The 14,403-nt window shown below is 37.6% G+C and overlaps 2 protein-coding genes across 2 annotated transcripts in view; one reads left to right on the forward strand and one right to left on the reverse strand.

Annotated features, from left to right (window-relative positions):
* hbs (hibris) overlaps positions 1 to 11,999 on the reverse strand; it is a 38,995-nt gene extending 26,996 nt beyond the window's left edge. The window contains exon 1 of the mRNA XM_070212548.1: positions 11,865 to 11,999. Coding sequence (XP_070068649.1) covers positions 11,865 to 11,871 — 7 coding nt within the window. The 5' untranslated portion in view covers positions 11,872 to 11,999. The remainder of the gene's footprint in view (positions 1 to 11,864) is intronic.
* On the forward strand, positions 5,373 to 6,182 carry LOC108069611 (uncharacterized). The gene is made up of 3 exons (XM_017159754.3): positions 5,373 to 5,432; positions 5,491 to 5,808; positions 5,874 to 6,182. The coding sequence occupies exons 1-3, from the start codon at positions 5,373 to 5,375 to the stop codon at positions 6,051 to 6,053; spliced, it is 558 nt and encodes a 185-aa protein (XP_017015243.1). The 3' UTR covers positions 6,054 to 6,182.
* Positions 12,000 to 14,403: the final 2,404 nt, after the last annotated feature.

A 14,403-nucleotide genomic window follows, 5' to 3' on the forward strand; every position in this document is an offset into this window, starting at 1 on the left:
GAGAGGTATGCGACTCTGCTAATTGTGCAGACGTACTCTTATACCACATAGCTGAATGCGTTTTCGAAGAGTGGCGCCACCAAAATATATTAATGTCTCATACCTATAAGAGCTGTATAAGAAATATTATACTGTAGGAGATGTATAAGTGGCGCTTATAAGAGTGTATACGAAATAAATATAATATAAGAGTTGTATAAGTCTAGCTTATAAGAGTTGCGCAAAATAGAGTAGTATAAGCTGGACTTTAAGAGTTGTACTTCACAGATAATATTTAAGAGTGGGCTTCAAACTTTTTCAAAGTGTTTGTTGTTGTCTCGAGTGTTAGGCTTTTGGTTATGAAAGTAAAAGTAAAAGTATTTCTAGAGCTGCGGGTGTGGGTGAGAGACGAAAACTTCATTGAACAGCAGCAAAAATATATATCCTAGAAGTTTTCGACTTAAGTGAAAGTACCAGCAATGAGATGAATTAGAAAAAGTTTTTGAAGGCAGAAATATTTGAGTAATAGGAAATGAATTGACCGAGATTCGGGATTACTACGAGTGTGTATCAAAAGTTATGGGGCAGCAGAAACATATTTAAAGAACTAATAATCCGGTTAGGATGAGTGCCAAGTCGAGGGGAAAGAAAAATGCCTAAATAGGGGTGTCATCCAACGCACCACTGAACACACATATATCTTTAGTCAGTCTATGCTGGGAAAATTTAATTAAACTCGATTTAAATGTTCGACCACTTGGACAAAACGTTAACAGGTCATCAACATCAAGTTAAATATTTAAAATCAAACTGTTTTCTGCACTTCGGAAATTCCCATTTCGATTGGAAATGAACAAAAATTGACCTGCACTCTTATGGTCGAATATCTCTACCATATGATATTTTCGTATAGTGGAATTTATTTTTAAAATTAATTAAATACCTCGCACATCTCGAACAATACAAATCGCAATGCACTCGAGTTTTGCTTTTGCAGCTGATGAATTGCAATAAAAATGCACTTCAATGGAAAAACAAAAATCGTTTCTGAAAAATTGAAGCCAAAGCTACTGGCACAACTTTCGCCCCCCGCCCCGATAACGGGGAAAAACAGCAAACAAGTCGGAAGAGAATCAACAAATATGTTTGTTTGTCTGTGCATCTGAATAATAAAAATATAGCGGGAGTGAGATGCCAGGGAAATGTATCAAGGACGTGTAACTGGCTCATGTTACCCGCGATCAGTGCTGTTTAAAAAACCGAAAAATGAAAAACAAGTTTACAAATGCAAAAAATACAAAATTAATTTTAAAAATTCTTGATTTATATTTTATATGTTCATAGAAATGGAATTTGTAATATTGAAATATTTAAACTGGATTATTATCGTATTAAAGATAAATAGGTGATTTATCAACTGATAAGATATTCTACCTCTTTTAACGATAAAGTTCTTTAATCATTGGAATATGGTATACTATACGGTATTTATCACATCAAAACCATGAGGACGGATTATGATTATGATTTGGACAACCACTCGCTCGATTTGTGATGTGTGAAATGAGCTGGCCAGGACAGAGAGGGAGAGATGGATGTAACGTATAGATATAGATATAGCCTGAATAATGTGGTGGCTCAACTAGTGCACAGGCTGGCTTTATTAATGGCTCATAATGACTTAAGTGAAATTACTGAAGCGTAACTGGCCGCTCTCCTCGCTATCTGGCCATCTCTCTCTGCCACTCGCGTCCCGACTCCCTCCGTCTCTTTCCGCCTAGCTGGCCCAGTTCAGCTGCAACCATAAACGGCGAGAATTCCCACGCGGCATTTAATATTCTGTTGCCCGAGTAAATTTTACCCCGTCCCCCTTGACCTTCTTCCTTCTTCCTCTTGACGGTTGTTGCTGTTGCTGTTGCTACTGCCACTGGTGGTTCTGTGCAAGTTGTTAAGGTCAGTTCATATATTATGCTTTGCCAGGCAAAAGGTGCCATAAGTCTGCCACCATGTGCAGGGTGTATAAGTAGTTTCCACCCAAACCCACCCCCACCCCCAGGCCTTTGTGTCTTCTCACTTTTCCCTTTGTCCGTGGGCAACTGTTGCCTACTTTCCCGCTTTTCCATTTCCTTTCCTTTCCCTTTTATTTTCTGTTCTGGCTCTGTTCGGTTCCCTTTTGCCTGCTAATTAAGCGAAATTTTGCGTAATAAGCTTGTCTGTAATTTGCGCCATCTTTTTGCCTTTTCTTTTCTGCCGTTTTGTGTGCGAGCAAGTGTATATGTGTGTGTGCTGCTACTTTCCTTTTGGCCATTCTACGGTTTCTGTTAACTGTCATCAAGGTGTTCATTGACTTTGTTATTATACCTTAATGAATTTCGGGGAGTAGCTGTACAGGAGCAAGCTCAAGAGATAGATGGCAAGCAATTTCTGCACTGACTTCCCGAGAAAGGTTACTTAAGCTCGAGTTGGTATAAGTCCATTGATTAACTAGGCTTCCAATTATGTCAATGTACGGAAAACTAATTGGACTTGATTAACATAACAATGAAACCCATATAGAGATTTCTGAATATGGCAAATTCTGCCATTTAAAATTCATTACAGCAACGTACTTGCAATTCAGGGAAAATTCTAATCACCAATTGGGTAATTAACTAAGCTTCTTATACATAATATATTGTAACGAAGCGAATCATAAATCGCATATCTTGGGCGTCTCATAATTCTTAAATATACCAGAAAGCCCAGTCATAGAACTAAAACTATCGCTTCAATCCAGAAATCTTTAAAGTTAAGCGAATATTTAATATTTCATTCATTTAAAGCCCCGAAAATCCCACAACAAAGAACGAAATTACATTTTGAGCGCCACAGAAGCATTTTCCAGCTCCATTCACACACCAGGAGCACCGCAGTGAACCCAAATCCGAAAGATACTCATATGCACTTCAATTCCGACCCAACAGCTCGCTGCTAATGTATGGCTTAAACCTGTGCCAATGTTTGCCACTGATAAGTACGCATTATTTACGCTACGCCTAACTCGGTACACGCATAATTTCATCAAAAATTCACACCGCCAGACAACCAACACAACAGCAGCACAAAAGTATAATGAAAAAGCTGTGGAGAGCTGGGCAAAAAAATTGTAGATAATCATATTGTGAAATTTTTAACACCTGCTGCTTGTTGTGGTTTTGTTGCCCTTCCATTTTTATCTGCTGCGAGTGGATATCAAGCAAAATAATAAAGGCATTATTTACACAGGCATGGCAGCAAAAAGCCAAAATGTCATTACACACACAGGCTCACACGCAGGCGAGTTGTTGGTGTTGTTCCAACACATGTAAACAAAACCATTGAATTAAACCAAAAATTAGCATCGATTTAAGTCAAGACCCGGCGAATTATCCCCACGGCTTACCTATGTATGTCCCCCCAGAACCCCATAGCCCCATCACCCAGACCTCCAAAACTCGCCACGACTTAGCCCGCTTATCAGTTACGCCAACCCGAGCAAGGAACACAAACAGCCTACACAAACACCTACGAAACATCTCGCCCAGTTTTGGCTTTAAACAAATTTTGAGCATAATTTAAACATGTGTTGGCCCCCCGCCCTCCGCTTTTCGGCCTTCCGCGAACTGACTACCAAACCGCCTACCACGTATACGTATGTACACGCTGCGTATGCTTAATCCCTTTTAATCCGTATTTCGGCAACGTGTGTGCCTACATAATTCCGAACAGGAAAAACAACAACAACAACAACGTCAACGACAAGGACATCCCTTCTTCCTTCGCCCATAAAACCAGCAGCAGCAACAGCAGCGAAATGCAAATGCAAATCACGCCGGAGTCGCTGATAAGGTGGCGTAGTAGTATCTCCTAACCAGACTGTCCTCGTTTCTCCCCTTTTTTTGCGGATTTTCAAGTGCTTTCGCGACTCGGCGGCCGCAGTTGTCAGCCAGCAGAGATCCTTGATAGATGCGAGTGTAAACTGAAGTGTGTATCTGGGGGATGAATAGCAGCCTTTATAAATAAAGTCCCACAGGTTGCTTTTGTTTCGGAGGCAAAACTTATGTTAAAAGTTGCTTAGGATATGCTACGTATCATTATTAATGAGTAATGAGTAGAACATCGAAAAAATAAGATCACACATACGACCGTTTTTAAGGTTTAAAAAGCTTTGTATCTAAAAAAATATTTAACTAGTAAATGTATTTAAAGAAAATGTTATTTCTTTACATAAACTAAGATTATAATCTAAGTTTTATAACTTGATCTGTTAAATATGAAAATATGAAATACCAAGTGATGTTTATTCAATCATTTGTTCTATTTCCCTAGCCTAATCGGTTTCTTTTAAATTGTTGATTTCCTATTTTTTTAAAAATAAAACCAAGCTTTTCAAAACGCATTTCATTTATTTTTACTGTTGCATATCAAACAAAAACACCTCTTGACGTGTTAAAAACCTAGTGACGATCGCACCATCAATATTAATAAATTCTAAGATCAATGTTTGTGACTAATCGACTACAAAACAAGAGAAAACGCTATAGTCGGGTGCCCCGACTATCAGATACCCGTTACTCATCTAAAGGGAGTGCGAAGAAGATGGAGATAAAAACTTTGATCCGCCGAAACTTTTTAACGAATGCTCCGATTTAAAAAATTTCTTCTACATTTCGATAGGTATTCATAAACACAATAAAACTACATTTTTACTTTTCCGAAATATTAAAAATTTTTAAAATCGTATATAAGCGATTGTGGGCGTTAGAGGGGGCGTGGAACCCTTTTGAAACAAACTTGCGCTGCGTAGGAACTCCTAGAATCTGCATGCAAAATGTCAATCTTCTAGCTTTTATAGTTTCCGAGATCTCAGCGTTCATACGGACAGACAGACAGACAGACAGACGGACAGACAGACGGACAGACGGACATGGCTAGATCGACTCGGCTAGTGATCCTGATCAAGAATATATATAGTTTATAGGGTCGGAAACGCTTCCTTCTACCTGTTACCTGTTACTGTTACTGTTACTCTACGAGTAACGGGTATAAATTCACTTTATGCAATTTTCTCATTTGGAAAAATTTGAAAATACACGTTTTAACTGCTAGGTGACGCTTTGCAGCTTGCATATCTTCATCTGCCTTGCACTCACTTCAGCTGACTAACAGATACCTAAAAGTCGAGATTATTTGCCTTGGGGCGATTTGGGGGATAAATATAAATAAATTGTCATAATAGCTATCAAAAAGCTTTGAATATTTAAAACTATTAAATCGTCAAGCTTCCATTAACAAAATAAATGGTACATTATAATATTTAGGGTACGAAGGTACACATAATTCTATTCAATTTTCAGTACAGGTTTTGATAGGCGATGGATTCGAATATCACTGTTTTAGGAGTATTCGTAGCTGTTGTCTTTCTTGCGTATAATGTAAGGTTTTAACGCTTTTTTATTCTTAAGTCACTTAGTAAATCCAAATTTATATCAGGAGGCACCTTTTGTGAAAATGACAAATGCTGTCTGTGAGTCATACAACAAATCGTGGGTCGCTGTTCATTATTGTCGACTGAAGGCCCATTCTCGAAACAAGACCAGCTTGAATATTAATGTTACACTTTCTGAGCCAGCCTTCAAAATATTCGTTCATATAAAGTTGATGAAGAAAGCAAATGGCTATAAGCCGTTTCTAGTTGATTATAACGTCGATGCCTGTGAATTTATGAGAAGGCGAAACCAACCCGTTGCCAAAATAATATGGAACCTGATCAAGGATGTATCCACAATCAACCACACCTGTCCTTATATGGTAAGATCGCCTTAAGAGTATTCAGCAATCATTACAATTCAGATTAAATCATTTAATGCTTATAGGGTTTACAAATGCTAAGTGATTTCCACTCAATCGAAGTTCCCGTTCCACTTCCGTCGGGAGAATACTTACTTTTACTAGACTGGATATTTGATAAGAAGCCGCAGTTCGCTACAAATGTTTATTTCACATTTGTGGAAGATTTTCTGAATAGCCATTCAAAGCACGGCAAGAAAAACTAAGAAATCAAAAGAAATATGGTGATATATTCCACAGGGGTGTAATAGTCTCCTTTCTAATTGAAAAAATATACACTCTGCAAGGGTTTAAATATCAACCTGAAATGGATTTATGTCTGCTCTCTAATGAAGGAGCAACATTACACTGAGGTAATCGTTCTTTTACATTATATATTTATACCATTTTTCTAGATTTTTGGTAAAAGTTAAATAACGATAGCACATCTAGAAGTATTTTTGGCCGCGGCTCCATACAAGCGTCTGTTCGCCATTGGAATTTTTAAAAATATAAGTATGTTATTAATATTAACTTAATATGTACCTAATTGCAAACTTAATTACAGTCACGGTTCAAAAAACAAAAAGTTCACATTAATTTGGTTTTTAAAGTATTATGCAACACATATCATCATTTAGTCTTGAACTGAGTGTTCATCGTTAGGCCATGCATTTAAAGTATACAATTTGTGTATTGATCGGAGTTTTTACTTTTTTAATATGCAGTGTAAGCCTTTTTTGTAATTGTACGAAAACCAATGAAAAACCCTCTAAACAACTACTTTTATTAGGAAGCACCTTTTGTGAAAATGACAAATGCTGTTTGTGTGTCATACAACAAGTCGTGGGTCGTTTTTCATTATTGTCGACTGAAGGCCTATTCCCGAAACAAAACCAGCTTGAATATAAATGCCACCTTTCTGGAGCCAGCTAATAATATATTAATAAAGGTGAAGATTATGAAGAAAGCAAATGGCTATAAACCGTTTCTGGTTGACTACACTTTGGATGCCTGCAAATTTATGAGAAGGCGAAACCAACCCTACATGAAGATTATCTGGAATATGATAAAGAATGTATCCACTGTTAATCATACCTGTCCATATGTGGTAAGAAAGTAGTTTGTTGTTTTGAGTACCATATGTATATAAATTCAATTTTTTCAGGGATTGCAAACTGTAAACGATTTTCATGATGTCTATATTCCTCTTCCATGGCCATCTGGAGCAGTGCTGCCATTTTGTCCTCTTTCCGGACAGATCTGTCCTTTTTTTAACGGGTTTAACCGGAAAAAATTTCAAACATCCCCTATCCGGAAATCTGTCCTTTTTTCAAAAAAAAGGTCTTGAGTGTTATTTTTGCCAGTCGAAGTGTGTAAACCTGTTTTTATATGCTAAAACGCCTTTTTAACCATCAATCTTACAGTTCGGCACTTAAAAAATAATTATTTTTACAAATTATCAAAGAGACGTAAAGCAGTCGATGGATTTTCTATATAGTACGATTTTTTCTGTAGCAAAAAAAGAGGAAAACACTTTAAAAATTTCTCAATTTTTACTCTCTGCTTTTTTGTCAGAAAAAAATTTCAGATTTTAACGACTCTTAAGGCCGGTTTCTCGAGTCCCTGTCAAAGTCCCTGATAGCTATCTGTTCGAAAAACTTAAATACCAGATAAACTGTTCGTAAAAGCAAATCCGCTTTCTCGACTGCTTTAATTTATCTGAACGAGAAACAATTACAGAGTGCTGTTAACGCACAGAATTGTGCTGTGAAGCGCAAAAAATGGCATGCTTCGATTATTTTATCAGCTGTTTGGGTATAATTTTAAGGAAAAGTCAGCTGTGATTTCGTTTCTTCTTCTTAGTTGGCTTTGGGAAATCAGCTGTCATTCTATCGAGTCGAAAACGCTTAACAGGGACTCCGAGTCCCTGTCAAAGTTAGCTCTCACATTTATGCTCGAGAAAGCCAAAATGCCTTAGCAGGGACTTTATCTGTTCGAGAAATGTTAGCCGGCACTCGAGAAACCGGCCCTTATTCGGGTTTGACGCAGATATGGCATTTTTTTGTATTACCATTATAGTTACTTGAAATGCTTTTATTATTTTAATAATTTTAGATTATTACGTATACGCACAAAAATTAACCATGGTAAAATGATCAAACAAAGAAGGATGTGAGTCGGGCGCAGTAGGTCATTACATAATTGAATTTAATATAAAATCCATTTAAATTAAGTAATTATATAACCCATTGGTAAAACAGAAAAATGGAGGCGCATTTACTTTTGTCCCTTTTTTTGTCCTTTTTTAAAATTTTTTGTCCTTTTTTTCCCTGTTTTTTTTGGCTTATCTGTCCTGTTTTTCAAGCTGAGTGATGGCAGCACTGATCTGGAGACTACTTACTTTTATGGGATTGGATTTTTGATAATAAGCTGCAATTTGCAACAAATGTTTATTTTAAGTTTGTAGAGGATTTATAAACGTACACTTCCTAAATAGTCGGTTTGCCACAGGCATTATTGAAAAAATCGAATTATAACATTATTTTAATTTCATAATATGTAGAAAAACTGTTCGGAAATTTTCAAACCTATTATATTGTCACGGTTTCAATATCATATCAAGAAATATGTATAATAATTGAGTCTTTGGTAAGTATAGTATATGGGGGTGTCACAGAAATCTCTTCCAACCAAAGACATTGATGTACGTAAGAAACATAACGGATTTTGATTGAAAAAATGTTGCATTAATCGGAGCTTTTGCGTTTTTAATGTGGACTTTATTGGCAGCTCTGCAATAATTTACCAATTTTGCTTTCACTTTCACATTAATTTGACCGAGTTATGATAAGTCATAGTACCAATATTTGAAGAGAATAATAATACCTTTTAAATGGTTTACTACAGATTTCGATTAGACTATCAAACTTTACAAATACTTTAAAAAATACTGTTAATCAATGTTAAAGTATGTCAGGCAATACAAAATATTTAGTTAGTTACGGCAAAGCTCAAATGGTTATTTAAATTTAATGTTTACAAAACAATGTTGTCAGATGGAAAAGCAAGGTATTTATGTGATGAATGCTGCCAGGAGACGAGTTCGTATTTATAGTTTGTCTTTCTATTTATCTGACTGCCCAGATTCAATGGGAGAGAAAACTAATATTCCTGCGCCCTCCCCCTCCCTTTAGCAATCAGCTTTTACTTTGACGCACTGACGTCTTGGATGGGATTTTAGTTACTATCATTTCATTCTGTTGCATTTACTTGGAAAATTTAATATATACAATATTAATTTCCATCATAAAAAAGACTTTTGTGGCAGAGAGTGAAAGATATGGATAGATTCTGTTGCTGAATGTCATAAATGTTGCACGAATGGCACACACGAAGATGGGGAATAGAAATAAAATAAAATGTAAGCTCGAAAGTAGTAAACCGTAAAGCTCTGGCCGGGCACAAAAGACAGGGCCGAAAGCAGTTACACAATTTATGCATGGCAAGAACCCCCTGGATCCCGAAACCCCCGACATTTTGTTGCATTCAGCGCCATCTTAGAGAGGCTCTCGCCTGCCTATTGTAAATGCAGCTTAGAATTTGTTGCAAATAAAGTGAAATGGCAACGGCTGCTATGAAATTCCACATCCACACTCACCCTCAAAACTCTGTGAAAAAAGGCCAGAAAAGGAAGGGGAAAAAATTGGCAATTTAACATTTGACGTTTTCTACGAGACTTGTTCAAACAATATACTTGGGAATTTGTTTTAATGCTCTGGCGGGGATCGAGGGGCTCGAGGTCAGTGGGTAGGTGCGAAGGGTTACTTCCTAGCTTTTCTCCGACTTTCTTTAGCTTGTACGACGTAGCCCGAGGACGTTGGCAACTTGCAATAATGGCTTTAAATTTTTATTAGATGACGACGCTTATGCGCCTTAGTTGCCTACAGTTGTAGCTCCCCCTTGCGAATCCCTCCTCCTTGGACTCCGGGACTTGTCCTGGAATCCTCGACTACTTGCAGCCTGAAATGTTGAAATGTTGTTGAGAGTTTCAGGCAGTTTGTGTGAACGTGTGAGCCAGTGCACGGCAGTTGTTCACGTCGCACTGGCCACGTGTTCAGACACACTTATGTGTATATTAGTAGCCGGGAGGTGTGCAAAAGCGGACCGACCATGTAGTCGACTTTCGACCTGTTCATGTATAAATATATACACTAATTGCCAAAAATAGGTTAATAAAAAAGGTAAACAATGGTTGCCGTCAAGTCGATGAGGAAATACGCTTGTAATGGGAAAAATCCAAGCAGTTTCGAGCAAGTCCTTGTGAATATAATCACGAACTGTACTTTGTTTTTACGGACTCTTTTTTTCTACTTTTAAGCAATTGTAGAAAAATAACATAACATAACTAAAACAAATTTGTGAAATAAATTTAAATATTAAAAAAAAACATTTTATAGTATTTCTAATTAATAAAAAACTTTATTTTGAAAGTTAACTGTGCAACATTTTAAGGGTTATAAAATGTAACCGCAATTCTGATTTCATGGGCGGAAAGTACTCATCGAAATAAGCTAAAACCCATTTGTGTTTCTCTGGCTTAGCTCGCGTTTACCTATTATAGCGAATTAAAGTTTTACATACAAAATTTATTTGTAACGGACATATATTTTATTTTATAAATAAAAAATAACTTATTATAAGCTATTTTATAAATAAAATACAACTTATTATCGATTAAGATCATTTAGTTTCAAATGTGACGAAAGTGATTTAATAAATAAATCTCCAAGGAACAGTTTTCCATATATCTTATAGCTAAGGATTGTCCTTTGATTCTCCTTACTTCATACTCGTTGCACTTTTAAAGCATACTTTTCAGAGCGCATATTCAGAAAATGGTCCTTTTTTGAAACTGCGACAAAAGGGAATTGAATTAAAGTGTTTGTGAGAGTGCATGTTTAGTTGGTTGCCCCTGAGCGTATGCTAGACTTTATTTAATGCGGCTGTTGCCTGTCGCCTAATTCGCATAATTACGCGCTTATTATTTTTGCCAACTGTCGCTGTATCTCCATCTCTATCCTTATCTGTATCTGCAGCTATAGCATAGCTGTATCTGCATCTGGGTCCGCCTGTCATTCTGTCTCCCTCTGGCCGCCTGTTGCCGTCTCCCTTTTTGCCAGCGCGTAATTTTATTTAGCTTTGCGAGCAGCGTTGTAATTGTGTTATTTGCTTGATTTTATTATTTGCTCCGAGGCCGCAGTCGGCACAGCCGCACCACCTAGCGGCCATAATTAACCAAATAAATAAAACAGTGGAAAATCGTCGACGGGGCTTAACTATGGGTATTCCATATCTATATGTAAAACTAATACGGTAGCATCGGCACTCACACATACAGCAATACAATATTGTCACATTCCCTTTTTTTAGCTGACTTATTTGCCATTTGGCCCGCGGTGTTTATTTTGGGGTTTTTAATGTCCTGGCCTGCAGGGGCCAAAGCAAATTAAATGGCTGTCAAATGTTGTTTTATTTCAGCTGGGTGGCTTTGTGTTTGCGGGACTACTTATTGGCATGTTTGCGAATTCGGTTTTGCAAATTCAGTTTGCTTGTTTTGGCACTGCCATTATGAAGTTGTGAGCATAACTAATTGAAAAGTTTTTTCCCGTTTTGTTGCCGGATTTCAGCTTGGCCAGCGAGAGATTGTCAGCGTTTTATTTAATTCCATTTTTCTTTTTATGTTCTTGAGGAGTGGAAATGGGATTACCCAAGAGTTTACAAAATACAAAAGATTTACTATTGAAATTATTATCAATTCATTTAACAACAAAGAACTACTTTTGTTCCCATGGTATAGCCAAGTGCAAGGGCTTGAAAACTGTCTATTAGGATTACTTGGTAAATACCTATTATTGTGTCAAGTTTTGGCTCTCCGTCTCTGAAATAATTAATTGGTTTGGTTGCGAAAGCCTGCTTCAAAGTAATCGCCAATCACAAGGCATCCAGGGCTTATGAAAATTAATTTAATCACTTACCAAACATTGTCGAAGACTAACTTATTGACGGCTTTAGGCAACGGCAAAATCTCTCTGGCGCACACACAGCAAATGCACAGCCCGACTGCGGATGCTGTTACACCCGAAATCGAATTGCCTCCGACAGAGTTTTACCTTACGGCCCCGCTCACCGCCAATAACCGCAGCAAATTACATTTATTTAAGTTCCGTCACATCAAACGTTTACGCCTCCCCCGCCCCCCGCTGGAGGGGGGTGGTTATGCGCCCATAACTCAGGCAGACAACCTTGAGCAACAATTGCCCATCTAATTCACTCAGCTGCTCACCTGTTACCTGTTGTCTTGTCTTGGCCCATATTACCTGGGCCTCTCCTCTTCGACGTCATGATTGGCATCATCGGCTGACTGTGACTCGACTGCCGGCGGCGCAGTTAATGTTGTCTGATTTCATTAGCGCTGCGCAGCTCTCGCCTTTCCCCGCCTTTTCCCACCTGCCTTCTCGCACAAATGGCGTATTGACACTTTGCTTCTTGGGCCTTAACACTTGGCGGTGCCAGCGGGGTCGAAAGTGGCCCTTGGGGTACATTTTTCAACGGAAGAAAAGATTCTTTGGGAAGCAATTTTATGGGATCAATAAAAAAGATATCATTCATTTTTCAAAAATGTATTTATTGTACCCACTTTTAAACAAGTATTGATATTGTTAGATAAGAACTTCAATACAAGTCTGTTTGTAGGTTAAGAACTTTAATGTTATTTGATAGATTGCATACAAGTTTCTTTGTTCCATTTAAAATGCTCATTAATAATAATTAATGAGATTAAATTTAATTAACATAAGTTTGCAAGTATTTTAAAATACAAATTCCACGGGAAATCGGCCCATAGACAGAATACCGTGTACTGCTTTATTTTTTTAAATTTCAGCAATCCAATTAAATTAGTTTTTAGCACCATTTTCCAATTTATTTGTTTGCTACAATATTACTGAGTATTTACATACTAAACATTGATTTATCTGCCTCCAAATGATATTATTGCAATGTTGCGATAACTTTTGTATAATTTTGTAACATATTATAATTGCTTTTATATGGATCGCTGACGTAAAACCCGCAATTAAATAATTATCATGAATTTATAACAATCAACCGAAATTGCTCCATTGTGGGGTTAATGAAAACACGTGTAATTTATCTCTCTGCTCTTTCGGTTTCATTTTCGCCCATCTGGTTCGCACGCCAATTAACCGCCCAAGAGCCAAAAGTCCCTCCACCACCACCTCCACCCCCTTAACCATTTTACATGAACTTGAATGAGGTTATTATTGGTTTTCCTTCTCCTGTTGATATTGTCGTCGATGGCTGTCAATATTATTGCCCCCGATACTATAATCGCATTTGTATGTTGCTCTTTATGGCCATGTATTTATTTATTTCGGAATTTTCCCACCCATTCCGCCCGGCGACGGCCGCTTGTTGTGGCTAATTTGCTTTTATTATTCGCATTAAATTTTATGCTTACGTTCATGGATTTTTCTAATAAAACGTCGGGAGCAGAAATTGAGACTTTGCTCGACAGTGCGAATTAGGCGAAAGTGTTTTCGCATCATTTTGTGTCGTGCATTTTAATGTCCAGTTTAGGGCAAGGCAGCTGCTCCTACTGCATTGGATTCTCCTGGTTTTTTAGGGCCTACCAATGATGAAACCGAATTGTTGATATTGATGAAGCGTGTCAATGCTTTCTTAAGGCCGATTAAAGAATGGGATCAAAGATATCCGTTAAAGCATGGGAAATGTGTACTTTAAAATAGCACCCTTTCTTATCTGTAATGGTAAATTCAAAATTATGATTCCGAATTTTAAATTGAAAACCTTTTTCACATTATACTCCTTAATTTTATTTATAAATTATTATTTACATTATTTGAGACTCCAATTCAGTAAAATATTTTAAAATGTTTCTTAAAATATTTCTGGTGTACAAAAACCCACCTTTAACTTAAACCTCCCGATACCGTAAACGTTTAAATAAAGTGGAGTTTATGTGCCAGCCTGTGGAATTTATCAGAATTTTCTCTGTTTTTTCTACTCATTCAAATTTTGTTGCTAAGTAAACTCGTGTTCCCCCTCCGCACCTTAATTAAAACTGGGGGAACATTTTCAATTATATGTGTGACCTATCAGTGACAACAAATAAACAAGAAGACACAGAGTGAGGCCTGCTACACAAGTACACAAGTCCTTCCTGCATTTGCATATGTGTCATAAAAACGGGCAGCGCATAACTTCCCCCCAAGACCTGGGCTCCTCGTACTGGAACGCGTAGTCGTATTTTCCCCATTTTTGCCCACTGGCAACGACCCCGCAGCTGGGGCGTTTGTTTTTTATGCCACACCTCGATGCAAATCATTGCCACATCTGACGCACATGTGGCACGTAACAGACAAACAGACACACAGACGCAGATCGTTGCGACAAGCTCTCGTTGTCGTGGTCGCTGCTGCTGGATTTGTCTGTTTTGTGATTGTTGTTGTCGGCATTTCGGGTGGGGGGTTG

Source organism: Drosophila takahashii, chromosome 2R (assembly GCF_030179915.1).
Source record: "Drosophila takahashii strain IR98-3 E-12201 chromosome 2R, DtakHiC1v2, whole genome shotgun sequence".
In the NCBI taxonomy this organism is placed as follows: Eukaryota; Metazoa; Arthropoda; class Insecta; order Diptera; family Drosophilidae; genus Drosophila; species Drosophila takahashii.

Bases quoted from the DNA above. Each gene is read 5' to 3' on its own strand.
- LOC108069611 (XM_017159754.3), top strand. From the start codon at position 5,373: ATGGATTCGAATATCACTGTTTTAGGAGTATTCGTAGCTGTTGTCTTT. The intron at 5,433-5,490 runs GTAAGGTTTTAA...AATTTATATCAG, and splicing joins TTGTCTTTCTTGCGTATAAT to GAGGCACCTTTTGTGAAAAT. The intron at 5,809-5,873 runs GTAAGATCGCCT...TAATGCTTATAG, and splicing joins ACCACACCTGTCCTTATATG to GGTTTACAAATGCTAAGTGA.